Source organism: Cuculus canorus, chromosome 2 (assembly GCF_017976375.1).
Source record: "Cuculus canorus isolate bCucCan1 chromosome 2, bCucCan1.pri, whole genome shotgun sequence".
NCBI lineage: Eukaryota > Metazoa > Chordata > Aves > Cuculiformes > Cuculidae > Cuculus > Cuculus canorus.
In genome coordinates this window covers 161454202-161480490 of record NC_071402.1, presented here as the reverse complement: position 1 = coordinate 161480490, position 26289 = coordinate 161454202, and the positions used below count along the sequence as shown (strand labels likewise).

General features: G+C 68.3%; 1 protein-coding gene across 5 annotated transcripts; it reads right to left on the bottom strand.

Moving 5' to 3' along the window:
• Positions 1-55: 55 nt before the first annotated feature.
• Positions 56-25682, bottom strand: SLC4A2 (solute carrier family 4 member 2). 5 transcript variants are annotated; one of them, XM_054058401.1, is made up of 23 exons: positions 25619-25682; positions 22598-22679; positions 14887-15058; positions 12923-13140; positions 12518-12573; positions 11533-11759; positions 10769-10899; positions 10501-10681; positions 9555-9690; positions 9306-9477; positions 8547-8652; positions 7809-7993; positions 6993-7206; positions 5487-5705; positions 4065-4213; positions 3493-3687; positions 3177-3416; positions 2731-2820; positions 2372-2538; positions 1691-1944; positions 1362-1531; positions 851-1024; positions 56-778 (listed from the first exon to the last, which is right to left on the bottom strand). In XM_054058401.1, exons 2-23 carry the CDS (start codon positions 22616-22618, stop codon positions 698-700), a joined length of 3558 nt encoding a protein of 1185 aa, XP_053914376.1. In that variant the 5' UTR covers positions 22619-22679; positions 25619-25682; the 3' UTR covers positions 56-697. The 5 variants fall into 5 exon arrangements, with proteins under 5 accessions (XP_053914376.1, XP_053914377.1, XP_053914375.1 ...); XM_054058402.1 differs by lacking the exon at positions 25619-25682 and adding an exon at positions 24779-24842; XM_054058400.1 differs by lacking the exons at positions 22598-22679; positions 25619-25682 and adding an exon at positions 20778-21093.
• Between the last annotated feature and the right edge of the window lie 607 nt (positions 25683-26289).

Here is a 26289-nt window from a genome sequence, read left to right as displayed (position 1 = left end):
CTGAGCTGGGGGGGATCCGGGGGAATTTACAATAAAACCGGTGAAAAGTGTGCAAAGTCTGTTTGGTTTTATTGCCCGTATCCGGAACAGGGGGACCTGGACCCAGACCCTGGATCCAGAACAGGGACCTGGATCCGGAACGGGGGGACCTGGACCCAGACCCTGGATCCAGAACAGGGACCTGGATCTGGAACAGGGGGACCTGGACCCAGACCCTGGATCCGAAATGAGGGGACCCAGATCCAGACCCTGGATCCAGAACAGGGACCTGGATCCACAACAGGGAGGCTTGGATCTGTAACAGGGAGAACCCGGATCTGGAACAGGGAGCCTCTCAACCCCCAGACCCGGATCCGGCACAGGGAGATCCCCGGTGATGGATACGGGGCGCTGGTGCCTGCAGGGGTGCTCCCCCACCCCTCGAGCCCCCCCCGCAGCTCGTTACAAAGCCGTTTATTGCCATGTTAATTGTTAAATAACCCGGGGGGAGGGGGGCGACAGCGCCCGATTGTCCAGTGGGAGCCCAGGGAGGGTCCCGGGGGCTCAGCCCCGCGGCGCGGTCAGGATGGATCGTTGGGCTCATGGCAGCTCTTTGGCAGGAATCCCGGGAAGGCCTGGGGTGCCCGGCTCCGAACGGGAACAGCTCTGGAGCCATCGCTCCTGGCAGCACCGCGGTCACACCAGTACCGGCGTGCGGTCACACCGGCATCGGCATCTCGTGGTACTCATCCACGCCTTCCCGCTCGTCCAGGACGGGCTCGGCCTCGTCGGCGTCCAGCTGCGGGGAGACGGCGGCTGAGCCGGTGCTGAGGGCTCCCGCGGGGCTGCGGCACGCGGAGCGGGCACTTACACACTTCATCTCGTGGTCGGTGAAGATGCGGCGGAGCAGGCACATGCGGAGCGGGACCGTGAGGATGAGGATGAAGGGGAAGGCGAGGGAGGCGACGGTGGACATGACGGCCCAGAGCACGGCCAGGCACGCCAGCTGCAGCCCGGTGAAGAGGTGCATCCGCAGCGTCCGCACCTGCGCCCACCGCGTCAGCGCCGGCACACGGCGCCCGCAGCCCGGCCCTGAGCCCCAGAGCCCAGAGAGGACAGGGCCCACGGATGCCTCCGTGCTCCAACCCAAGGGGGCTCCCGACCCAAGGATGCTCCCGATCCAAGGATGCTGCCAACCCAAGGATGCTCCCCATCCAAGGGATGCTCCCAATCCAAGGCAGCTCCCGACCCAAGAATGCTCCCACCCCAAAGATGCCCCTGATCCAATGATGCTTCAGATCCAACAGTGCCCCGAGCCAACGTGCCCCAGGCCGGCTGCTGCCCCACACGAGGGTCCCACCTCCCCCCAGGGCCCTCCCCACCTTTTTGACGTAGGTGACGTCCGGGTGGTGCTTCGGGGGCATCAGCAGGAGCTGCAGGCGCTCGTAGAACTGGATCCCGTTGAGGGAGGTGACACCCATGTAGAGGAAGATCCCGAAGAGCACGGCCAGCGGGATCTGCCGCAGCAGGTCCCCGATGACGATGGACAGTCCTGGACCAGGGCGGGATCAGCCGGGGAGCGCGCCCGGCGCCCCCAGTGCCCCCCGGGACGGGGCGGCCACACCGATTGAGCCAGGGCTCGGGGGTGTCTGTCCACACAGCTGCCTGGGGAGGACGGACAGACGGACACGGCGGGCGGGGCTGGACCTACCGACGAGCACGGCCACCAGCAGCCCGGTGACACGCTGCTCCTTCACCTCCTGGATCTTGGGCTTGTCCCCCGGCGCCACGGCCTTGCTCATGACGGTGAGGGCGTTGGCGTGGGTGACGGAGCGCACGGTGGCGGCCGCCAGCCAGGGCAGCCCGAAGAGCGCGAAGAACCCGCCCATGGCCACGATGAGCAGCAGGTCCAGGTGGAACCCCGAGCCCTTCTGCAGCTTCCGCTCCTTCTTGCTGATGATCAGCCTGGGCACAAGGGCGGACGGTCGGCTTGGCACGGCTCGGATCAGCACAGCTCAGCCTGGCTCAGCTCAGCACGGCAGGCTCGGCACAGCTCGGCTCATCTCGGCACAGCACTGCTTGGCACGGCTCAGCTCGGCACGGCTCAGTTTGGCTTGGCACAGCTCGGCTCAGCACAGCACTGCTCGGCATGGCTCAGCTCAGCACAGCACAGCTCGGCTCGGCTTGGCACAGCTTGGCACGGCTCAGCACAGCTCAGCTTGGCTCGGCACAGCACAGTTCAGCTCAGCTCGGCACGGCATGGCAGGCTTGGCACAGCTCAGCTAGGCACAGCACCGCCTGGCGCAGCTCAACACCGTGCCGCTCGGCACGCCTTGGCCCGGCACAGCTCAGCCTGGCTCCCCTTCCCCCTGCGCGGCGCCGCGGCGCTCACGTGGTGATCTGGGTCTCCATGAAGATGAGGATGAAGACGAGGACGGCGGGGAGGCCGCTGGCCACCATCATCCAGACGGGGAAGTCGCCGTTCTGGCCCAGCGGGTTGATCACCCAGCCCCGCTTCTCCGGCGCCGTCACCGAGAACCCGCTGGGGACGCTCAGCTTCTGCGGGGGGAGCGCAGGGTGGGCGCCGGCTCCGCACCCCGGCCAGGGGCAGCCGGCAACGCCGCGGCCGGCAAAGCGAGACACCGAGGGCGTGGGACCAAACTGCACTGGGAGCCACTGGGACAGGTGGGAATGGGACTGAGAGGCACTGGGACCCCTCGTGTGGAGGTGGGGGGGTCGCTGGGTGCTGACCTGCGTGTAGGTGTCCTGGATGCCATAATCCACCAGCACCATCACCAGGATGGCAATGGGCACCCCGAAGTCTCCGATGAGCCGCCGGATCTGGGGAGGAGCAGCGTCACCCAGGACCCCGCACGGGGTCTGCGACACCGTCCCATCCCCTCCTGTTCCATTCCATCCCATCTCCCTCCCCGTCCCCATCTCTCTCCCCATCATCTCCATCCCCTTCCCCATCCCCATCCTCCCCTCTCCATCCCCATCATCCACATCTCCACTCCATCCCATCTCCATCCCCGCCCTCATCTCATCCCATCCCATCCCCATCCCATTCCCATCCCATTCCCATCCATGTCCTCATACGCACCCCCATCCCACCTCATCCATCCCCATCTCCCTCCCCATCTCCCACCCCACCCCAGCCCCATCCCACCGTCTCCGTCCCCTCCCGCCCCACGCACTCGTCCTGGGAAGAAGCGGCTGTTCTTGAACTTGCGCAGGAAGAAGGCGATGAAGAAGGTGCCGGCCATGAGCACCAGCGAGAGCAGCGCGGTGTTGGGCTGCCCCGTCACCTTGGCCGCGGCGCGGGCGGCTGTGCCGTTCTGCGGCTCCGTGCCGTTCTCCGGCACTGCGCCGGCGCTCCGCCAGGGCTCTGAGCCGTTGGCCGGGAGGCAGCCATGCAGCGGGTGCTCCTGGAAGATCTGCCGGAACACAACACTCCGGTGGGTCCCATCCCAGCCCCGCAGGTTCCCCGGTGCCGGCCGTGCCGGCTCCCACCTTGGCCAGCTTGGAGAAGGTCTCGTAGATGAAGATGAGGGAGATGAGGAAGGCGAAGATCTCCTGGGTGAAGCGGGAGACGAAGCGCACCAGGAAGCTGCCCTCGAAGGCCACCATGACCAGCACGATGAGGATGAGCCAGAACCCGATCCAGACGCGTCCCACCAGGTACTCCAGCCCGTTGGATGTGCAGAACTGCCGGACAGGACGGACAGACAGACCGGGGGTCAGCGGGAGGGACGGACACAGCTCCCGGCAGCAGCTATAGGGCGGGGGATGCTGCCCCACAGCACCCAGGAGCACCAGGCATGTCCTCCTGGCCCCACGGCACCAGGAATGTCCTCCTGGCCCCACGGCACCCAGGATCATTCCCCCGGCAATAGAAATGTCCCCCCCACCCCACGGCACCCAGGAATGTCCCCACAGCACCAGGAATGTCCTCCTGGCCCCAGACCATCCAGGAATGTCCCCACAGCAGCAGGAATGTCCACTCCTGCCCCACAGCACCCAGGATGGTCCCCATGGCACCCAGGACCATCCCCCCGGCCCCACAGATCCCGGGGACGTCTCACGGTGAAGAAGGCCTCCTCGAAGACGAGCAGCGGCCCCGAGAAGCCGATGACGAGCAGGGGCTGAGCGCCCAGCAGGCAGAAGAGGACGCCCTGCAGCGACGTGGAGATGATCAGCTCCGACACTCCGATCAGGTCCTGCGTCTTCTCCCCTGCGGGCGGGATGGGCTCAGGAACAGCCAATGGGCCCAATTCTCCAACCCCAACGCCAATGCCCCATCCGCAGGTCCTGATTCCCCATCCCAATTCACCCTCCCAGGTCCCAATTTTTCACTCCCATTCCCTGATTCTCCATCCCTGGGTCCGGATTCTCCATGTGCGGACCCTGATTCTCCATTTCTTATCCTCGATTCTTCCTCCTGGGCCTCCATTCCCTGTTCCTGATTTCTGTTCTCCATCCCTGGGCCCCGATCTTCTGTCCCTGGGCCCAACTCCCGGTTCTCCATCCCCTGGCCCCGATTCGCCATCCCTGGGTCCGGATTCGCCATCCCTGGGTGCCGATTCTCCATCCCCAGGCCCTGAATCTCCATCCCTGGGTTCCGATTCCCTGTCCCTGGGCCCCGGTTCTCCATTCCTGGGGCTGGAATCTCAATCTCCAGTTCTCCAATCCCAGCTCTCCAATCCCATCCTGGCTCCTGATTCCCCATCCTCAGGTCCTGATTCTCTGTCTCCGCAACCCAATTCCCCATCCCTGGATCTGGAATGTCCATTCACGATCCCGGATTCTCTACGTCCGGGCCCCACCTCTCCATCCCCGAGTCCCGATCCTCTGTCTTTATGACCCAATTCTCCATCCCTGGGTCTGGAATCTCCATTCCGAATCCCTGAATTTCTAAGCAGAGGCCCCACTTCCCCATCCCTGTGTCCCAATTCCCACCCCCGTGTCCTGATTCCTTCTCTTTGGGTCTGAGTTCCCATCCCCGCATCCCAATTCCCTCTCCTTGAGTCCCGATTCCCCCTCTCTGATCCCAATTCCCGACCCACGCCCCGATTCCCCCTCTCTGATCCCAATTCCCGACCCACGCCCCGATTCCCCCTCCCTGATCCCAATTCCCAACGCACGCCCCGATTCCCCCTCTCTGATCCCAATTCCCTCTCCTTGAGTCCCGATTCCCCCTCCCTGATCCCAATTCCCTCTCCTTGAGCCCCGATTCCCCCTCCCTGATCCCAATTCCCGACGCACGCCCCGATTCCCCCTCTCTGATCCCAATTCCCTCTCCTTGAGCCCCGATTCCCCCTCTCTGATCCCAATTCCCTCTCCTTGAGTCCCGATTCCCCCTCCCTGATCCCAATTCCCGACGCACGCCCTGATTCCCTCTCTCTGATCCCAATTCCCTCTCCTTGAGCCCCGATTCCCCCTCTCTGGTCCCAATTCCCGACCCACGCCCCGATTCCCACCGCCACGTCCCGCTCGGCCGCCCTCACCCAGGAGTCCCCCGAAGGTGATGGCGGGCGAGAGGGCGGCGAAGTAGATGAAGATGACGGCGGCGATGCACTGCGGGTCCAGCGCGTCGCGGAAGTCGCTCAGGTACTTGGGGTAGCGGCGCCGCACGTCGCGGATCAGCCCTCCGAACGGCCGCCCCGTGCGCCGCAGAGGGTCGTCGTCCTCCTCCTCCTCCTCCACCACCTTCAGCTTCAGCAGCGCTGACGGACAGACAGACGGTGAGGGACGGACGGACGGTGAGCCCGCAGCACCGCGCCACAGCCCCACGGAGGGTGAGGGACGGACAGACAGACGGTGAGGGACGGACAGACGGACGGTGAGCCCGCAGCACCGCACCCCAGCACCACAGAGGGTGAGGGATGGACAGACGGACGGTGAGCCCGCAGTGCCGCGCCCCACCCCATGGACAGTGAGGGACGGACAGATGGACGGTGAGCCCGCAGCACCGCACCCCAGCCCCATAGAGGGTGAGGGACGGACAGACGGATGGACGGTGAGCCCACACCACTGTGCCCCATCCCCATGAGGGATGGAAAGACGGACGGACAGTGAGCCTGTGCTCCGGCCCAGCACCACAGACAGTGAGGGATGGACAGACGGACAGTGAGCCCGCAGCACCACACCCCAGCCCACGGAGGGTGAGGGACAGACAGACAGACGGACAGTGAGCCCACACCACTGCACCCCAGCCCCATGGATGGTGAGGGACAGACAGACAGACAGCGAGCCCGCAGCAGCACACCCACGGATGGAGGGTGAGGGATGGAAAGACAGGTGGACAGTGAGCCTGTGCTCCAGCCCAGCACCACAGACAGTGAGGGATGGACAGACAGACAGCGAGCCCGCAGCACCGCACCCCACCCCACGGACAGTGAGGGACGGACAGACAGACAGCGAGTCCGCACCACTGCACCCCACCCCACAGACAGTGAGGGACGGACAGACAGACAGCGAGCCCGCAGCACCGCACCCCACCCCACGGACAGTGAGGGACGGACAGACAGACAGTGAGCCCGCACCACTGCACCCCACCCCACGGACAGTGAGGGACAGATGGACAGACAGCGAGCCCGCAGCACTGCACCCCACCCCACGGACAGTGAGGGACAGATGGACAGCGAGCCCGCACCACCGCGCCCCAGCCCCACAGATAGTGAGGGACAGACGGACGGACGGTGATCCCGCACCGCTGCGCCCCAGCCCACGGACAGGGACGGACAGACGGACGGTGATCCCGCTCCACTGCACCCCACCCCACGGACAGGGACGGACAGACGGACGGTGATCCCGCACCGCTGCACCCCACCCCACGGACAGGGACGGACAGACGGACGGTGATCCCGCACCACTGCACCCCACCCCACGGACAGTGAGGGACGGACAGACGGACAGTGAGCCCCCAGCACTGCACCCCACCCTATGGACAGGGACGGACAGACGGACGGTGATCCCGCACCGCTGCGCCCCAGCCCCGCTCCCCGCGGCACCTTTCTCCTCGGGGGATTTGGGCTCCAGCAGCAGCCGCCGCTCCTGCTCCTCGCGCTTCTTCAGCATTTGGCGCTGGAAGTGCGCGACGCTGCGCAGCAGCTCCTCGCCCTGCACCTCCGAGGGCGGCAGCACCACGCTGCAGTCCAGGAACTCGTTGATGGCCGTCAGCAGGTCCTGGCGCTCATCCGCCAGGTACGCGGCCTCGTGGAATTGCTGCCGGAGCGATGGCACAACGTCAGCAGAGGAAACCGCGGGCCGGAGGCGAGGGAGAGCGTGGGGCGCGCGCCCGCCTGGAGGGGTGCGAGGGGAGGACGGGGCACGCGCCCGCCTGGAGGGGTGCGAGGGGAGGACGGGGCGCGCGCCCGCCTGGAGGGGTGCGAGGGGAGGACGGGCAGGAACCCAACGCGAGGGATGTGAGGGGAGGACAGAGCACATGAGCTCCTCGATGGACACGAGAGCAAGGACGGAGCACGTGAGCTCCTTGAGGGATGCAAGGGCAAGGACGGGGCACACGCCGACCTTGAGGGACGCGAGGAGGAGGACGGAGCACACAAGCTCCTTGATGGATGCGAGAATGGATGCACGGCACCCACCTCAATGGATGGAGGATGAGGATGGAGCACGCGCCCACCTCAATGGATGGAGGATGAGGATGGAGCACACGCCCACCTCGAGGGACGCGAGGAGGAGGATAGAGTACGCAAGCTCCTCCATGGATGCCAAGAGCAGGATGGAGCACGCACCCACTTTGATAGATGGAGGGCAAGGATGGAGCACGCGCCCACCTCGAGCGGGAGGACGGAGCGGGAACCCACCTTGTCAGACATGAGGGTGGAGATGGAGCGTCCAATCTCGTGGTAATCCATGTGGGTGCTGCTGGGGCCCAGGAGCACGAAGAGGAACCGCACCGGCACCGGCACCTCCAGCACCGAGTCCAGTTCCGCCGCCTCCCGCAGCCGCACGAAGGCCATGGTGGGCTGGTCCAGGAACGCCACGCAGCCTGGGGGCACGGGGGGCGTGGGGCTCAGTGGGTCACCATGGGGCTCAGAGGGTTGACACGGGCACAGGGGGTCACTGCGGGGTGCAAGGGTCCCCATGGGGCTCAATGTGGGGCTCAGGGGATCAGTGTGGGGGGCACAGGGCATCCCCATGGGACTCAGGGGTCACCATGTGGGGGGCACAGGGTGGACGTGGGGCACAGGGGGTCGATGTGGGGGGCTCAGGGGGTGCCTGTGGGGCTCAGAGGTCACCATGTGGGGCACATGGGATCGATGTGTGGGGTTCAGGGGGTCCCCGAAGGGCCCAGGGGTCACCATGTGGGGGGCACGGGGTCGATGTGGGGGCTCAGGGGGTGTCTGTGGGGCTCAGAGGTCACCATGTGGGGGGCACAGGGTCGATGTGGGGGGCTCAGGGGGTGTCTGTGGGGCTCAGAGGTCACCATGTGGGGCACACGGGATCGATGTGGGGGGCTCAGGGGGTCCCCGAGGGGCTCAGGGGTCACCATGTGGGGCACACGGGTGGATGTGGGGCACACAGGGTGTCCTCTCTCGTACCCACAAGCACCACAGTGGCCTCCGCGTTCTCCGGGATCTTCTCCAGCAGCTTCAGCTCGTGCTTGGACCTGGAGCGAGCGATGCCGGCGGGCGCCGCGGCCTCCCTCTGCCGGCACGGAGCGCGGTCAGGGCGGCCCGAGGAGGAGGAGGAGCGGGAGGAAGGGGTGGGAAAGGCTGGGAACCGGAGGGAAGGTTTGGGAACAAGTGGGAAAGGTTGGGAAGCGGTGGGGTTGGCTGGGAAGGGCTGGGAAGCCGGGAATGAATGGCGGGGAAAGGTCAGGAACCAGTAGCGATGTCTGGGAAAGGTTGGGAAGTGGTGGTTGGGAAGGGCTCAAAGCATCTGGGAATGAATGGCTGGGAAAGGTTGGGAAGGGCTGGGAAAGGTTGGGAACCAGTGGCGATGGATAGGAAAGGTTGGGAACCGGAGAGAAGGACTGGGAACAAATACGAAAGGTTGGGAACAGATGGGGATGGCCGGGAAGGGCTGGGAATGAAGGGGGAAAGTTGGGAACTGGAGGGAATGGCTGGGAAAGGTTGGAAAGGGCTGGGAATGAACGGGAAAGGCTGGGAACCAGTGGGAATGGCTGGGAATTGGTGGGGGTGGCTGGGAAGGGCTGGGAAGAGTTGGGAAAGGTTGGGAACTGGTGGCGATGGCTGAGAAGGGCTGGGAAGGGCTGGGAACGAATGGCTGGGAAGGAATGGGAAAGGCTGGGAACTGGTGGGAAGGGTTGGGAAGGGCTGGGAAGGCAGTAGCCTCACCTCCCGCTCCACGTCGACGCGCGCGGCCGGCTCGCCAGCGATGAGGGGCTCCGTGACGGCCAGCTCGGCGCCCTCGCCGCCGTGGCCGCCGCCGTGGTGGGAGGCGAGCAGGGAGCCCAGGCTGCCGGCCGAGATGTTCCGCGGGAAGAAGTCCTTCTCGTCGCTCGGGTGGCTGCGGGACGAGGCGGTCGGTGGCCCCGCGGGTCGCGGACGGCGGGGGGGACGTGGGCGGCCGCCCCCCAGCCCCACCTGTGCTTGAGCAGCAGCGCCCGCAGCACGTTGGCGCGGTCCTCGGCGCGGATCTGGTCCGTGATCACCATCTGCTCCACCACCTGGTGGGCCACCCCCGGCAGCGTCTTCTGGTCCAGGTCCAGCAGCACGGCCCCTGCGGCGGCAACGGGGACTGTCAGGATCCGTGGGGCCAGGAGGAATGGGGACCCTGTCCTGGGATCCATGGGGCCAGGAGGAACGGGATCCCCCGTTCTGGGATCCATGGGGCCAGGAGGAACGGGGACCTCTGTCCTGGGATCCGTGGGGCCAGGAGGAATGGGATCCCCCGTTCTGGGATCCGTGGGGCCAGGAGGAATGGGGACCCTGTCCTGGGATCCGTGGGGCCAGGAGGAACGGGATCCCCCGTTCTGGGATCTGTGGGGCCAGGAGAGCCCCCTTTCCTGGGATCCATGAGGCTAAGGGCAGCAGAGACCGGGATCCCCATTTCCTGGGACCCATGGGGCTGGGAGAACCCCCTTTCCTGGCATCCATGGGGACAGTGGGACAGGGATCCCCCCTTTCCTGGGATCTATGGGGCCAGAAGGACAGGGATTCCCCCCTTTCCTGGGATCTATGGGGCCAGAAGGACAGGGATCCCCCCTTTCCTGGGATCCATGGGGCCAGGAGGAACGGGGACCCTGTCCTGGGATCCGTGGGGCCAGAAGGAACAGGATCCCCCTTCCTGGGATCCGTGGGGCCAGGAGAGCCCCCTTTCCCGGGATCCATGAGGCTAAGGCCAGCAGAGACCGGGATCCCCCCTTCCTGAGACCCGTGGGGACAGAAGGACAGGGATCCCCCCCTTTCCTGGGATCTGTGGGGACAGAAGGACAGGGATCCCCCCTTTCCTGCAATCTATGGGGACAGAAGGACAGGGATCCCCCCTTTCCCGGGATCCGCGGGGCAGCGGGCGCAGGGCACCCCTCACCGTGTGCCAGGGTGCGCCGCAGCTCCAGAAGGCTCCGGAAGGAGAGGGAGGCGACGTGGGGCTTCCCCCATCGCTCCGTCTCCTCCTCCACGTCCTCCTCGAATTTGATCCAGCGCGCCGTCTCCTTCCAGCGCAGCTCCTGGTTCTTGTCGGCCACCAACTCGTTCAGCTCCACGAACACCTGTGGCACGGCCGGCGGCGTCAAGCGCGGGTGATGGCCGGCGGCGATGGCAGGCGGCACCGGCGCGGCCACCGCGGCGGAACCCACCTCGTGCGGCTGCCGGTCGTGCTTGCGGTGCCGCGTGCTGGGCTCCGACGGCTCCTTCCCGGCATGGATCGTCTTGGCGCTCTTGCGCACCAGGTGCCGGCGAACGCCCGGCACGTCCTCGAAGCGGTGACCTGTGGACGGCAGCCATGGCGGGCGAGGAGCCGCGTGCCCCCGTCCCGGCAGCCCAGAGAGCCCGGAGCAGCGGGATCATGGCTCATCGCGCCGTTGGCAAGCGGCACGGGATTGGCGTCACCCGGGCGCCGCAGCGCCGACGGAGCCTCCTTATGTCTGCAGGGAGCTCCGAGGCTGCGGCACGGCCTGCGGCGAGCACCCAGGGGAGGCCGTGCCGCCGCGGCTGGGCACCGGGTCCGGCTCTTCCTGGCATCGCAGCCATGCTCTCCACCCGTGCCCAGCCCGGCTGTGCCACAGCCCCGGCGCACCCCGGCACTGCCACCCCCTCCGCTCTGGTTGTGCCACAGCCCCGGTGCGCCCCGGCACTGCCACCCCCTCCACTCTGGTTGTGCCACAGCCACAGCGCACCCCGGCACTGCCACCCCCTCCGCTCTGGTTGTGCCACAGCCCCGGCGCACCCCGGCACTGCCACCCCCTCCACTCTGGTTGTGCCACAGCCACAGCGCACCCCGGCACTGCCACCCCGTCCGCTCTGGTTGTGCCACAGCCACGGGGTCCCGCGGCACTGCCACCGCCACGGCTCAGCGCCGCAGTGCCGCCGCCACCCCCGGCCCAGGGTGCCCCCTACTCACTTTTCATGTAGTCGAGGTCGGCCGAGGCGAGCGTCTGCGCCTCCGACTCATCGGTCGGAACCTTCTGGAAGTGGGCGAGCTCGGCGCCGGTCTTGCTGCCGATGCGCCGGCGCTCGTGCAGGTTGTAGCTGCGGTGCCCCGGCGGCGCCCTGGCGGCCGGACGGCCCGGGGAGCCGCACTCGGCGCCCGCCGCCCCCTCTGCCGCGACGCCCTCGGCCGCATCGGCGCTGTGGGGCGGGCGCTGAGTCAGCACCGGCGGCCTCTGCCCCACGGCTCGGCTGCGGCTGGTGCTGCCGTGGGGCAGCCGTGGGGCAGGGACTGCCGTGGGGCAGCTGTGGGGCAGGCAATGCCATGGGGCAGGCATCGCTGTGGGGAGGCACTGCCATGGGGCAGACAGTGGTGTGGGGCAGCTGTGGGGCAGGCACTGCCGTGGGGTTGGCACTGCTATGGGGCAGATGGTGCTGTGGGGCAGACGGTGCTATGGGGCAGGCACTGCTGTGGGGCAGACGGTGCTGTGGGGTTGGCACCACTGTGGGGCAGACGGTGCTGTGGGGTTGGCACCGCTATGGGGCAGATGGTGCTGTGGGGTTGGCACCACTGTGGGGCAGACGGTGCTGTGGGGTTGGCACCGCTATGGGGCAGACGGTGCTGTGGGGTTGGCACCACTGTGGGGCAGACGGTGCTGTGGGGCAGATGGTGGCATGGGGCAGCTGTGGGGCAGGCACCGCTGTGGGGCAGATGGTGGTATAGGGCAGCTGTGGGGCAGCTGTGGGGCAGGCACTGTTATAGGGCAGATGGTGGCATGGGGCAGCTGTGGAGCAGGCACTGCTATGGGGCAGGCGCTGCTGTGGGGCAGCTGTGGGGCAGCTGTGGGGCAGGCACTGCTATGGGGCAGGCGCCGCTGTGGGGCAGCCGTGGGGCAGGCACTGCTATGGAGCAGGCGCTGCTGTGGGGCAGGCGCCGCCGTGGGTCCCGTGCCGCTCACCGGGCCTCGTGGGGCGTCCCGGGGGTCTCGGGGGTCTCATCCTCCTGCAGGAAGAACTGAGGGCGGCGCTGGGTCGGGGGACAGAGCCTCACCCGGACCCCAGCGCTCACCCAGTGCCCTCCCAGTGCACTCCCAGTCCCCCTCCCAGTGCACTCCCAGTCCCTCTCCCAGTCCCTCTCCCAGTTCTCTCCCAGTCCCTCTCCCAGTCCTCTCCCAGTTCTCTCCCAGTCCCTCTCCCAGTCCCTCTCCCAGTCCTCTCCCAGTTCTCTCCCAGTCCTCTCCCAGTTCTCTCCCAGTCCCTCTCCCAGTCCTCTCCCAGTTCTCTCCCAGTCCCTCTCCCAGTCCCTCTCCCAGTCCCTCTCCCAGTTCTCTCCCAGTCCCCTCCCAGTCCCCTCCCAGTCCCACCTGGACGCTCTCCGGCTGTGGCGGTTCCTCGGCCTCGGTGTCTCCATCCTCGTCCTCCTCCTCCTCCTCGGCCTCCTGGATGGCGAAGGCCTCGCCGGGGCCCTGTGGCCGCCGCGGCTTCAGCCGTCCCTTGCGGGGAGGGCCCTTCTTGCGGCGGGCGCCGGGCGGGAGGTGGGCGGACAGCGGGTGGTGGATGTGGTGGGACGACTGGCGGTGGTCTGTCGGACAGACAGCGTCCGTCACACCGTCCATCCCATCCCGCTATCCGTCCCACCGTCCATCCCATCCCACTATCCGTCCCACCGTCCATCCCATCCCACTATCCATCCCACCGTCCATCCCATCCCGCTATCCATCCCACTGTCCATCCCATCCTGCTATCCGTCCCGCTGTCCATCCCATCCCGCTATCCGTCCCACCATCTGTCCCACCATCCATCTCATCCCGCTATCCGTCCTGCTGTCCGTCCCACTGTCCATCCCATCCCATCCCATCCCGCCATCCATCCCATCCCACTATCTGTCCCATTGTCCGTCCTGCTCCCATCCCATTCATGGTCCCACCCCACTCCCATCCCATCTTGCTCCCATCCTATCATCCATCCCATTCCCGTTCCTGCTCTCATCCCACCCCATTCCCATCCTGTTCCCATCCCGTTCCATCCTGTTCCCATCTGTGCTCCCATCCCTGCTCCCACACTGACCCACTCCCATCCTGCTGTGCATCCCACCATCCCTTCCCACTCCCATCCCGTTCCACCCTGCTCCCATCCCACTCCAATCTCATTCCCATCCCATTCCCACCTCTGCTCCCATCCCACCACCCCCCCCATTCCCATCCCATCCCATCTCGTTTCCATCCGGTTCCCATCCATGCTCCCACTCTGCTCCCATCCCACCCCATTCCCGCTCCCATTCCCATCCCGCTCCCCTCCCACCCCATTCCCGCTCCCATCCCATCCTTCTCCCATCCCATTCCCATCCCGCTCCCCTCCCACCCCATTCCCGCTCCCATCCCATCCCTCTCTCATCCCACCCCATTCCTGCTCCCATCCTGCACCCATCCCTCTCCCATCCCACCCCGTTCCCGCTCCCATCCCATTCCCATCCCTCTCCCATCCCACCGCATTCCCTCTCCCACCCCATTCCCGCTCCCATCCCATCCCGCTCCCATCCCACCCCATTCCCTCTCCCATCCCACCCCTCTCCCATCCCACCCCATTCCCGCTCCCATCCCATCCCGCTCCCATCCCACCCCATTCCCTCTCCCATCCCACCCCTCTCCCATCCCACCCCATTCCCGCTCCCATCCCATCCCGCTCCCATCCCACCCCATTCCCTCTCCCATCCCACCCCTCTCCCATCCCACCCCATTCCCGCTCCCATCCCATCCCGCTCCCATCCCACCCCATTCCCTCTCCCATCCCACCCCTCTCCCATCCCACCCCATTCCCTCTCCCATCCCATCGCTCTCCCCTCCCACCCCGTTCCCGCTCCCGCTCCCATCCCTCTCCCATCCCATCCCTCTCCCCTCCCACCCCATTCCCTCTCCCATCCCACCCCATTCCTGCTCCCACCCCATCCCTCTCCCATCCCATCACCCATCCCGCTCCCACTCCCATCCCTCTCCCATCCCATCCCTCTCTCATCCCATCCCACCCCATTCCCTCTCCCATCCCACCCCGTTCCCTCTCCCATCCCATCCCTCTCCCCTCCCACCCTGTTCCCGCTCCCCTCCCACCCCTCTCCCATCCCACCCCATTGCCGCTCCCATCCCATCCCATCCCTCTCCCATCCCACCCCATTGCCGCTCCCATCCCATCCCATCCCTCTCTCATCCCACCCCATTCCCTCTCCCACCCCATTCCCTCTCCCATCCCATCTCCCATTCCCTCTCCCATCCCACCCCATTCCCGCTCCCTCTCCCATCCCATCCCTCTCCCACCCCGTTCCGCTCCCGCTCACACTCGAAGTCCTCCTCTCCGTAGCTGCGTCCGGGGTCGTCGGAGCCGCGGGCGCGGGCGTCGTTCAGGATCTCCTCGAAGCGCTCCACTCCCAGCGCTTTGTTCAGGTCCTTCTCCTCCTCCTCCTCCGCCGGGAACGCGCCCGGCACGGCGCCCGCCACGTCCTGCTCGGGCTGGGCACCGCGGCTCAGCACCGCCGGAGCGCCCGGCGCCATCCCAGTGACATCCCAGTGCCGCCATCCCAGTGCCATCCCAGTGCCATCCCAGTGCCGCCATCCCAGTGCCGCCATCCCAGTGCCATCCCAGTGCCATCCCAGTGCCGCCGTCCCAGTGCCATCCCAGTGCCATCCCAGTGCCGCCATCCCAGTGCCGCCATCCCAGTGCCATCCCAGTGCCGCCATCCCAGTGCCGCCGTCCCAGTGCCATCCCAGTGCCATCCCAGTGCCGCCATCCCAGTGCCGCCATCCCAGTGCCGTCCCAGTGCCGCCATCCCAGTGCCGCCATCCCAGTGCCGTCCCAGTGCCGCCATCCCAGTGCCGCCATCCCAGTGACATCCCAGTGCCATCCCAGTGACATCCCAGTGACATCCCAGTGACATCCCAGTGCTGCCATCCCAGTGCCATCCCAGTGCCGCCATCCCAGTGCTGCCATCCCAGTGCCATCCCAGTGCCGCCATCCCAGAGCTGCCATCCCAGTGCCATCCCAGTGCTGCCATCTCAGTGCCATTCCAGTGCCATCCCAGTGCTATCCCAGCGCTGCCATCCCTGGTGCCACACTTCCCAGTGCCACCCCAGTGCCATCCCAGTGCTATCCCAGTGCTGCCATCCCAGTGACATCCCAGTGCCATCCCAGTGCTATCCCAGTGCCGCCATCCCAGTGCCATCCCAGTGCCGCCATCCCAGTGCCATCCCAGTGCCATCCCAGTGCCATCCCAGTGCCGCCATCCCAGTGCCATCCCAGTGCCATCCCAATGCCATCCCAATGCTATCCCAGTGCTGCCACCCCAGTGCCATCCCAATGCTACCCCAGTGCTGCCAGCCCTGGTGCCACACTTCCCAGTGCCACCCCAGTGCCACCCCAGTGCTATCCCAGTGCCACCCCAGTGCCACCCCAGCCCGGCATCCCCAGCGCTGCGCTCCCCCTGCACTCCACCCCCCCCATCCCGCCCCCCCTATTCCCAACTCCTCCATCCTGCACCCCCATTTCCGCACCCCGGTGTCCCCCCTTCTCCTCCCCATTCCCATCCCGCACTGCTATCCCTGCACCCCCCATTCCTTCCCCCATTTCTGCACCCCGATGCCCCCCCATTCCTACACCCCCATTCCACATTCCCTCACCCCACACCTTCATCCTGCACCCCATTTCTGCACCCCCCATTCCCATCCCTCACCCTAACTCCCACATGGCCATTTCTGCACCCCCCATTCCCAAACCCCCTCCATTCCCGCATCCCAGTGCCCCCTCATTCCCACAGCCCCCAATTCCTGCACCCCGACTCCTGCACCCCCATTTCTGCACCCCGATGCCCCCCCCATTCCCACACTTGCGGTGCTCCCCCGCACCCCATTCCTACACCCCCATTCCCATCCTCCCCCATCCCACACTCCGGTGCCCCCCATCCCTCACTCCCACCCCTGCACCCCCACTTCTGCACCCCCACTTCTGCACCTCGATGCCCCCCCCCATTCCCACACTCCAGTGCCCCCCACCCCTGCACCGCCATCCCCATCCACCTCCATTCCTACACCCCCATTCCCACCCCCCCCACCCTCACTCCCACCCCTGCACCCCCACTTCTGCACCCCAATGCCCCCCCATTCCCACACCCCGGTGCCCCCCATCCCTCACTCCCACTCCTGCACCCCAATGCCCCCCCCATTCCAACCCCCCCATCCCTCACCCCAATTCCCACACACACGTTTCTGCACCCCGATGGCCCCCCCATCCTTCACCCCCATTTCTGCACCCCAGTGCCCCCCCCGCATCCTGCCCCCACTTGCTTGCCCCCCCCCAGAGGGTTGGGGGGTGCGGGGGGGGCAGTACCGGGGAGGGGTGGGTGCGGGGGGTGCCGAGATGAGGGGTGATATGGGGGGGGTCCTGGTATGGGGGGGGATGCGGGGGGGGTGAGATGCAGGGGGAGAGTTGGGGGGTGTTCCAGGAGGGGATGCATGGGGGGGTCCCGGTGTGGGGGAGTGCGGAGGTGGGGGGGGAATTCCAGGAGAGGGGGTGCATGGGGGGGTCCCAGTATAGGGGGGATGCGGGGGTGGATTTGGGGGGTGTTCCAGGATGGGGGTCCTGGTATGGGGGGGATGCAGAGGGGGGGAGGGATGCAGAGGGTATCCCAGGATTGGGGTGTGGGGGGGATGCATGGGGGGGGCCCGGTATGGGGGGGATGTGGGGGGTATTCCAGGATGGGGGTGCAATGGGGTGCATAGGAGGGTCCCGGTATGGGGGTGATGCGGGGGTGGATTTGGGGGGTGTTCCAGGATTGGGGGGTCCCGGTATGGGGGGGATGCAGGGGGTATTCCAGGATGGGGGTGCAGGGGGTGCATAGGAGGGTCCCGGTATGGGGGTGATGCAGGGGTGGATTTGGGGGGTGTTCCAGGATCGGGGGGTCCCGGTATGGGGGGAATGCGGGGGGTATCCCAGGATGGGGGTGCGCGGGGGGGGGGGGTGCATGGGGGGTTCCCAGTATGGGGGTGATGCGGGGGGGAGGGGGGGATGTGGGGGTTATCCCAGGATGGGGGTGCGGGGGGATGCATGGGGGGTTCCCGGTATGGGGGTGATGCAGGGGTTATCCCAGGATGGGGGTGCAGGGGGGGGGTGCATGGGGGGGCCCCGGTATGGGGGTGATGCAGGGGTTATCCCAGGATGGGGGTGCGGGGGGGTGCATGGGGGGGTCCCAGTATGGGGGGGATGCAGGGGGTTATCCCAGGATGGGGGTGCGGGGGGGGATGCATGGGGGGTTCCCGGTATGGGGGTGATGCGGGGGTTATCCCAGGATGGGGGTGCAGGGGGGTGCATGGGGGGGTGTCTCGGGGGAGGGGGGGGGGGGGATGCGGAGGGTGGAATTCTGGGGGGATCCCAAGCCCGGGGGTGCAGTGCCGGGATGGGGGGGGATACAGAGGGTGTCCCGGGATGGGGAGGGGGGGTGTGCCGGGTTGGGGGGGCTCTGGGGGGGCCGCAGGTGGGGTCTCACCCCGTGCCCCCCCCCCCCCGTACCTGCTCCATGGCGGAACCGCCGCCGCCGCCGCCGCCGCGATTTAACGGGAAAGGAGGGGGGGGGGGGGGGGGCCGGGGGGGGGGGGGGGCGGGGGCGGGGGGGGGCGGGGCGGGGGGGGGGGCGGGGGGGGGGGGGGGGGGGGGGGGGGGGGGGGGGGGGGGGGCGGCTCCGTCCGCGGAGTCGACAAATATTGACCGAGCGGAGAGCGCCGCAAGGTGAGAGCGACCGGCAGAGGGCACGGGGGGGGACCGGGGGGGGGACCCCGCGATGGGGGGGACCGGGGGGGGGACCCCGCGATGGGGGGGGGGGACGGGACACCGGGGGGGACCGGGAGAGACCCCCCGAGAGAGACCCCGGGATGGGGGGGACGGGACCGGGGGGACCGGGAGAGACCCCCCGAGAGACTCCGGGATTTGGGGGGGGACCGGGGAGAGACCCCCCGAGAGACCCCGGGATGGGGGGGGGACACACGGGATAGGGGGGACACGGGGTGGGGGGGATGGAGGGGGGACAAGGATGGAAGTGGGGGGAACCTGGGATGGAGGGAGGACAGGGACGGGCGGGGACAGGGGATGGAAGTGGGGGGACAGGGATAAAGGGGGGCACCCCCAGAGCCCCCAACACCTCCCCTGCACCCCAAACACTGCCAACCCCCCCAGACCCCAGCAGCCCCAACCCCCCCCAAACGACCCCCCAAGCCCCCCAACACCCCAAAATGACCCCCCCCGGAGAGCCCCACAACCCCTGCACCCAAAGAGCCCTGCAGCCCCCCAACTCCTCCCTGTACCCCAAACACCTCCTAAACCCCCAACACCCCCCAATCCCACCAGTCCCCAGAGCACCCCCAAATGACCCCCCCAGAGCCTCCCCATCACCTTCAAACCCCCCCAGCACCCCAAAACCCCCCGAGCACCCCAAAGCCCTCAAACACTGAGAGCCCCACAACCCCCAAACTCCTCCAGCACCCCAAAACCCCCCCAGCACCCCAAAACCCCTCAAACACTGAGAGCCCCACAACCCCCCAACTCCTCCAGCACCCCAAAACCCAAATCCCCCCAACGCCCCAAAGGACTCCAGGAGCCCCCCAGCACCCCAACACCCCCTAGCACCCCAAAACCCGGTGCCGGGGCGATGTGGCTACCGGGAACTGGGATTGGGAGCCACGGCCGGTGCCGGGGTGATGTGGCTACCGGGAACTGGGATTGGGAGCCACGGCCGGTGCCGGGGTGATGTGGCCACCAGGAACTGGGATTGGGAGCCACGGCCGGTGCCGGAGCGGTGTGGCCACCAGGAACTGGGATTGGGAGCCACGGCCGGTGCCGGGGTGATGTGGCTACCAGGAACTGGGATTGGGAGCCACGGCCGGTGCCGGGGTGATGTGGCCACCAGGAACTGGGATTGGGAGTCACGGCCGGTGCCGGGGTGATGTGGCTACCAGGAACTGGGATTGGGAGCCACGGCCGGTGCCGGGGCGGTGTGGCCACCAGGAACTGGGATTGGGAGCCATGGCCGGTGCCAGGGCGGTGTGGCCACCAGGAAGTGGGATTGGGAGCCACGGCCAGTGCCGGAGCGGTGTGGCCACCAGGAACTGGGATTGGGAGCCACGGCCGGTGCCGGAGCGGTGTGGCCACCAGGAACTGGGATTGGGAGTCACGGCCGGTGCCGGGGTGATGTGGCTACCAGGAACTGGGATTGGGAGCCACGGCCGGTGCCAGGGCGGTGTGGCCACCAGGAACTGGGATTGGGAGCCACGGCCAGTGCCGGAGCGGTGTGGCCACCAGGAACTGGGATTGGGAGCCACGGCCGGTGCCGGAGCGGTGTGGCCACCAGGAACTGGGATTGGGAGTCACGGCCGGTGCCGGGGTGATGTGGCTACCAGGAACTGGGATTGGGAGCCACGGCCGGTGCCGGGGCGGTGTGGCCACCAGGAACTGGGATTGGGAGCCACGGCCGGTGCCAGGGTGATGTGGCCACCAGGAACTGGGATTGGGAGCCACGGCCGGTGCCGGGGTGATGTGGCCACCAGGAACTGGGATTGGGAGCCACGGCCGGTGCCAGGGCGGTGTGGCCACCAGGAACTGGGATTGGGAGCCACGGCCGGTGCTGGGGCGATGTGGCTACTGGGAACTGGGATTGGGAGCCACGGCCGGTGCCAGGGCGGTGTGGCCACCAGGAACTGGGATTGGGAGCCACGGCCGGTGCCAGGGCGATGTGGCCACCAGGAACTGGGATTGGGAGTCACGGCCGGTGCCGGGGCGATGTGGCTACCAGGAACTGGGATTGGTAGCCACGGCCGGTGCTGGGGCGATGTGGCTACTGGGAACTGGGATTGGGAGCCACGGCCGGTGCCAGGGCGGTGTGGCTACTGGGAACTGGGACTGGGAGCCACGGCCGGTGCCAGGGCGGTGTGGCCACCAGGAACTGGGATTGGTAGCCACGGCCGGTGCTGGGGCGGTGTGGCTACCGGGAACTGGGATTGGGAGCCACGGCCGGTGCCAGGGCGATGTGGCCACCAGGAACTGGGATTGGGAGCCACGGCCGGTGCCAGGGCGGTGTGGCTACCAGGAACTGGGATTGGGAGCCACGGCCGGTGCCGGGGCGGTGTGGCCACCGGGCAGGGGGCTCGTGGCCGGTGCCAGGCCGGCGTGCCCGGGCGAGCCTGCGCTTACCGGGAGGGCCAGCAGGAATTCCATGGGTGGCTGCGCGGCACGGAGGGGCCCCGGTGCCGTTCCCGGTCACGTGCCGGCACGGGCGGCACCGGGCAGCGCGGGCCACGGTCAATCATTAACCGTGGGCCTGGCAGCGGCACCGGCCACGGCGCGAGGCGGCGGCTGCCAACGCCGGCACCAGGCACGGGCGGCTCCGCCGGCACGGGGATGGGAGCAGTGGGTCACAGCAGTGGGTCACAGCCCTGCCCCATAGCTCTGCCCCACAGCTATGAAATGGGGGGTGCGCCCCATAGCCCCACTGGCACCCCCATAGCCCTGCCAGTGCCCCATGGCCCTGCCCCACAGCTGTGCCCCACAGCCCTGCCCCACAGCTCTGCCAGCGCCCCACGGCCCTGCCCCACGGCCCTGCCCCACAGCCCTGCCCCATAGCTATGAAATGGGGGGTGCGCCCCATAGCCCCACTGGCACCCCCACAGCTCTGCCAGCGCCCCACAGCCCTGCCCCATAGCTGTGCCCCACAGCCCTGCCAGCGCCCCACGGCCCTGCCCCATAGCTCTGCCCCACAGCTATGAAATGGGGGGTGCGCCCCACAGCCCCACTGGCACCCCACAGCCCTGCCAGCGCCCCACAGCCCTGCCCCATAGCGGTGCCCCACAGCCCTGCCAGTGCCCCACAGCCCTGCCAGCACCCCACAGCCCTGCCCCACAGCTCTGCCCCACAGCCCTGCCAGCGCCCCACGGCCCTGCCCCATAGCTCTGCCCCATAGGCCTGCCAGTGCCCTACAGCCCTGCCCCACAGCTCTGCCCCACAGTTCTGCCCCACAGCCCTGCCAGCGCCCCACGGCCCTGCCCCACAGCCCTGTCCCATAGCTCTGCCAGCACCCCATAGCTCTGCCCCACAGCTCTGCAATGGGGTGTGCACCTCACAGCCCCACCGGCACCCCACGGCTCTGCCCCACGGCTCTGCCCCACAGATTTCCATGCTGGGAGAGCTGTGCTGGTGTCCCCCTGGGTGCCCCTCTGTGCCCCCCATACCTGTGGGTCTGTGCCCCCCATCACATCCCCTCGCTGCCCCCACCCATGGGACCCTGACCCCCAGCCATCCCGAATGCGCCCCCCACCCACGTGCCTGTGCCCCCCATCCCGCCCCCCATCGCCCCCCATTGCCCCCCATCCCCGCCCCCCATTGCCCCCATCCCCCCATCGCCCCCCATCATCACCCCCCGTGCCCCCCATCATCACCCCCCGTGCCCCCCATCCCATGCCCCATCACCCCCCGTGACCCCCATCGCCCCCGTGACCCCCATCACTCCCATCACCCCTGTGACCCCCGTACCCCCCATCGCCCCCCATCACCCCCTGTGACCCCCATCACCCCCCGTGACCCCCATCACCCCCGTGACCCCCATCCTGCTCCCATCACCCTCCGTGACCCCCATCACCCCCCGTGACCCCCATCCTGCCCCCATTGCCCCCCATCGCCCCCCATCGCCCCTCGTGACCCCCATCCTGCCCCCATCCCCCCTGTGACCCCCGTGCCCCCCATCGCCCCCCCTCATTGCCCCCGTGCCCCCATCCCTGACCCCCATTGCCCCCCATCATCCCCCCCGTGCCCCCCATCGCCCCCCGTGACCCCCATCATGCTCCCATCCCCCCTGTGACCCCCGTGCCCCCCATCACCCCCCATTGCCCCCCATCCCCCCCCATCCTGCCCCCCATTGCCCCCCATCCCCCCATCCTGCCCCCCATCCCCCCTGTGACCCCCATCGCCCCCCCTCATCGCCCCCGTGCCCCCTCCCGTGGGTCGCGGGTGCCACTCACGCCGGCGGTGGCGCGGGCCATGGCTCCGTCAGCCGGCGTCGCGCTCGGTGCCGCGGGGGCTCAGGCGCTGGGGCGGCATAACCTGTGGGGAGGGGGCGCTGAGCCGGAGCCCGGCCACGGCCGAGCCCCACGGCCGCCCCACGGCCGCCCCACGGCTGCCCCATGGCCGTGGGCCGAGCCCTCGGCTACGCCGCGGTGAAGAGGACGGCGCGTGGCGGCGAGGAGCACGGGTGGCTCAGCACCGCGTCACCGCCACCATCGCCGTCCCCACGGTGGTGGGAGCGCGGCGGCCGCCGCCAGGCCTCGCCACAACCGCCGCCACAGCTCCGGATCCCCAGTGGGGACCCCTCCGCCGTGAGACACGGCACAGGGCTCACCCACCGACCCCCAGAGCCACGGTGGGCTGCCGACACCCCCAGCCGGAGCCCCCCAAATGCCACTGGCGCCCCTGTGCCACGGCAGCGCCATCCGGCACGGCCGGCGCTCGCCATTCCCGAACCTAAGCGGCTTTTTGGGGTTAATCCGGTTGGCAGGATTAGCGCCCGCAAACACTCCGGGGACTGTTCTTGGCAACGCCGGCTGCCGGCACAGGTAGCGGCCCCTTCCCCAAACCCGAGGGCCCCGGTGGAAAGGGTGACGGCACGCGGACACTTCTGCTTTCCGCGGCGGTGGCTGAGTCACCGGGAACGGCTCAGCACCTCGTGCCATGAGCCATGGATGGTGCCGGAACGGCTGCGCTGGCACCGTGTGGCGAGGGAGGATGCCCGGCAGCCACCGGGCACCGGCGTGGCTGTGGCGTGGCCATAGCAAGGTCCGGGCACGGCCACGATGCCACCGCCTCGCTCCGTGCCGGTGGCGCAGGACAACGGTCCCTTGTCCGACGGCACCAGCTGCTCCGGTCACCGGGCACGGCTGCCAGCGCCGCTAATTCCCGGCCACGGCCGCATTCCTGGGGCCGACCTCGGCCCGCCCGTCTGAGCCGATTACCGCGCCCGGCACCGCACCGCGCGGCTGCCCATGGATCCACCATTGGCACCGCGGCGAGAGGCGATGGCCGCCTGCCACACCGGAGCAGCCGCGTCCCAGGGATCCCATCCGTGGCACCGCGTCCCGGAGCACCGGAGCCGGGGGAGCAGGATGGGACCCGCACCGAGCGCCGATGCTGCGCGGATGCGGAGCGTAGCCCAGCGCCAGCGTCCCCTCGGCCTCGCCGCGGTGGGCACCCCAGGATCCGCCGGCGCGCTTGGCTCCCGGTCCGGGTCCCAGCCGAACCCCCTTACCCGGCTCCGGCACCGTGGGCTCCGTCTGGCTGCTTTGGCTGCTCCCGACGGAGCCGGGTTGGGATAACGGCACCCGCCCCGGCCGAGCTGCTCCGACACCAAAAATATCCTCGCTCCGACCACAGCCCGGCGACCGCCAAACCGCCGGAGCCAGAGAGGGATCGCGGCTCCGTTCACCCCATCGCCGCGGACCCCTGGCTCAGCCCCGCGCCGGCACGGAGCCCACGTTTGGCACCGGACACCCCCATTTGGCACCGGACACCCCCATTTGGCACCAGACCCCCTGTGCCAGAACAGAATCCCCATTCGGCACCAGGACCCCCTCTTTGGCACCAGACATCCCCTGTGCCGCTACGGAACCCCAGTTTGGCACCAGACACCCCCACCTGGCGCCGGACCCCCTGTGCCACAACAGAGCCGCCGTTTGGCCCCAGACGTCCCTGTGCCACAACAGAACCCCCATTCAGCGCCGGAGGCCGCCGGGGCTGCACCGGACCCCCCAGTTTGGCACTGGAACCCCCTGTGCCACAACAGAACCCCTTGTTTGGCACCGGGACCCCTATTCGGCACCGCATCCCCTTGTGCCACAACAGCACCTACTGTTTGGCACCGGGACCCCTATTTGGCACCGGACCCCCCCAGTTTGGAACCAGACCCCCCCATTTAGCACAAGACCCCCCTGTGCCAGAACAACCTCCCCTGTTTGGCACCGGACTCCCCCTATTCGGTACCAGAACCCCCCATGCCAGAACAGACCCCCCCAGTCAGAACCAGACACCCCCTATTCGGCACCGGATCCTCTTGCGCCGCAACAGAAGTGCCTGTTTGGCACTGGGACCCCCATTTGGCACCAGACCCCCCCTTGTGCCAGAACGGAACCCCAACGCTCAGCCCCACTCACCCCATCGCCCCCCGGATCAGGGCTGGAGGCGCCGCCGGCAGCTGCCGAGCTCCGGTTGCTGCCGGGAGGTTTTTATATCAGCGCAAGAAAAGACGAGGGAGGAAAAAAAAACCCCTACTCCGGCTTTGTTTCGGCAAGCCCGCACCAGGCCACGCTATCCAAACACCGCGCCCGTGCCAAGTCCGGGAATGGCTCCGCGGGCAGCCCCACCTCCGCACCGCGGCTCCCGCCGGGCACAGACCTACGGAGACGGTGCTCAGCATCCGATCCGGCACCGTGGAATCGGCCGCCACCGTCCCCCGCGACGCCCCTCGCCGAAGCGGGGACCCGGAGCGCTGCCAGCATCCCTCGTGCCAAGCGGAGCCGGAATCCGCTTAAGCGGGAGCCAAACCCCATTCCTGGCCCCCTTCGGCGATGCCGGAGGAGGTGGTGGCATCGTTAGGGCAATCACATCGCCGCGGTGCAGCGACCCCGAAGGGAGCGAGGGCAGCGCCGGCGGCACAACGCGCTGCCCGCAGCCATCCGGACGCTGGAGCTGAGCCCCTACGGCAGCGCCAGGCGCCGGCGCTGCCCACATCCCTGCTTCTTCCCGCATCCCTGCATCCCGCATCCCTGCCCACATCTCCCGGCTGTGCCCGTGCCGGGACGTGGGTCCGTGGGCTGCCAGGCGCTGGCACGGCGGCGGGGCCGGATCGGGGCCTGGCATTGCTCAAGCGCTTGGCAGGGTTTCGCAAGCGGGCAGCGCCGCGCGGCACCCACACACGGCAGACGCTGGGTGGGCACGGAGCCGTGGGAGGCCGCGCCGCGGCTGAGCGCCGTGCCGTGGACCCGCGTTCTCACCTGGCGAGGGTCGCCGTCGCGGTTCAGGGTTCGGCAGCGCCGGGCACAGAGCTGGAAAAGCAGAACACAGTCAGGGTTGAGTGCGGGGTGCAATCGTGGCTCTCCCGCGCGGTGCTCTGGCACAACCACCGCCCCGGCACGGGCATCGCGGCCCCGGTGGGGCTGGCAGAGCTGCGGGGGTGGGCACGAGGTGGGTCTGGGGGTCCGAGAGGGGTGAAAGGGGAGGTCCTGGGGGATCAAGGGGGTCCTAGAGTGGTCAAAGGAGGTACTGGGGAGGGAACTGGGGGTCCTGGGGGCTCCTAGAGAAGTCAAACAGGGGGTCCTGGGGGTCCAAGACGGGTGAAAGGGGGGGTCCTGGGAATCAAGGGGGTCCTAGAGTGGTCAAAGGGGGGTCCTGGGGAGGGAACTGGGGTTCCTGGGGACTCCTAGAGAAGTCAAATAGGGGGTCCTGGGTGTCTCTGGGGGTCCAAGAGGGGTGAAAGGGGGGGTCCTGGGGGATCAGGGGGGTCCTAGAGTGGTCAAAGGGGGGGTCCTGGGGTGTCCTGAGCTGTTCCGGGGGTCCTGGGGAGGGAACTGGGGGTCCTGGGGGCTCCTAGAGAAGTCAAACAGGGGGTCCTGGGAGTCTCTGGGGGCCCAAAAGGGGTGAAAGGGGGGGTCCTGGGGGATCAAGG

What these genes read in the sequence shown, in the direction of transcription:
- SLC4A2 (XM_054058398.1), bottom strand. Translation starts at nt 15,136, where the DNA reads ATGGCACTGGGATGGCGGCACTGGGATGTCACTGGGATGGCGCCGGGC. An exon ending in CGACCTCGACTACATGAAAA is followed by an intron (nt 10,900 to 11,532) that starts GTGAGTAGGGGG and finishes TGCCGTCCACAG; the next exon opens with GTCACCGCTTCGAGGACGTG. An exon ending in GCGGCGCACCCTGGCACACG is followed by an intron (nt 9,691 to 10,500) that starts GTGAGGGGTGCC and finishes TTGCCGCCGCAG; the next exon opens with GGGCCGTGCTGCTGGACCTG.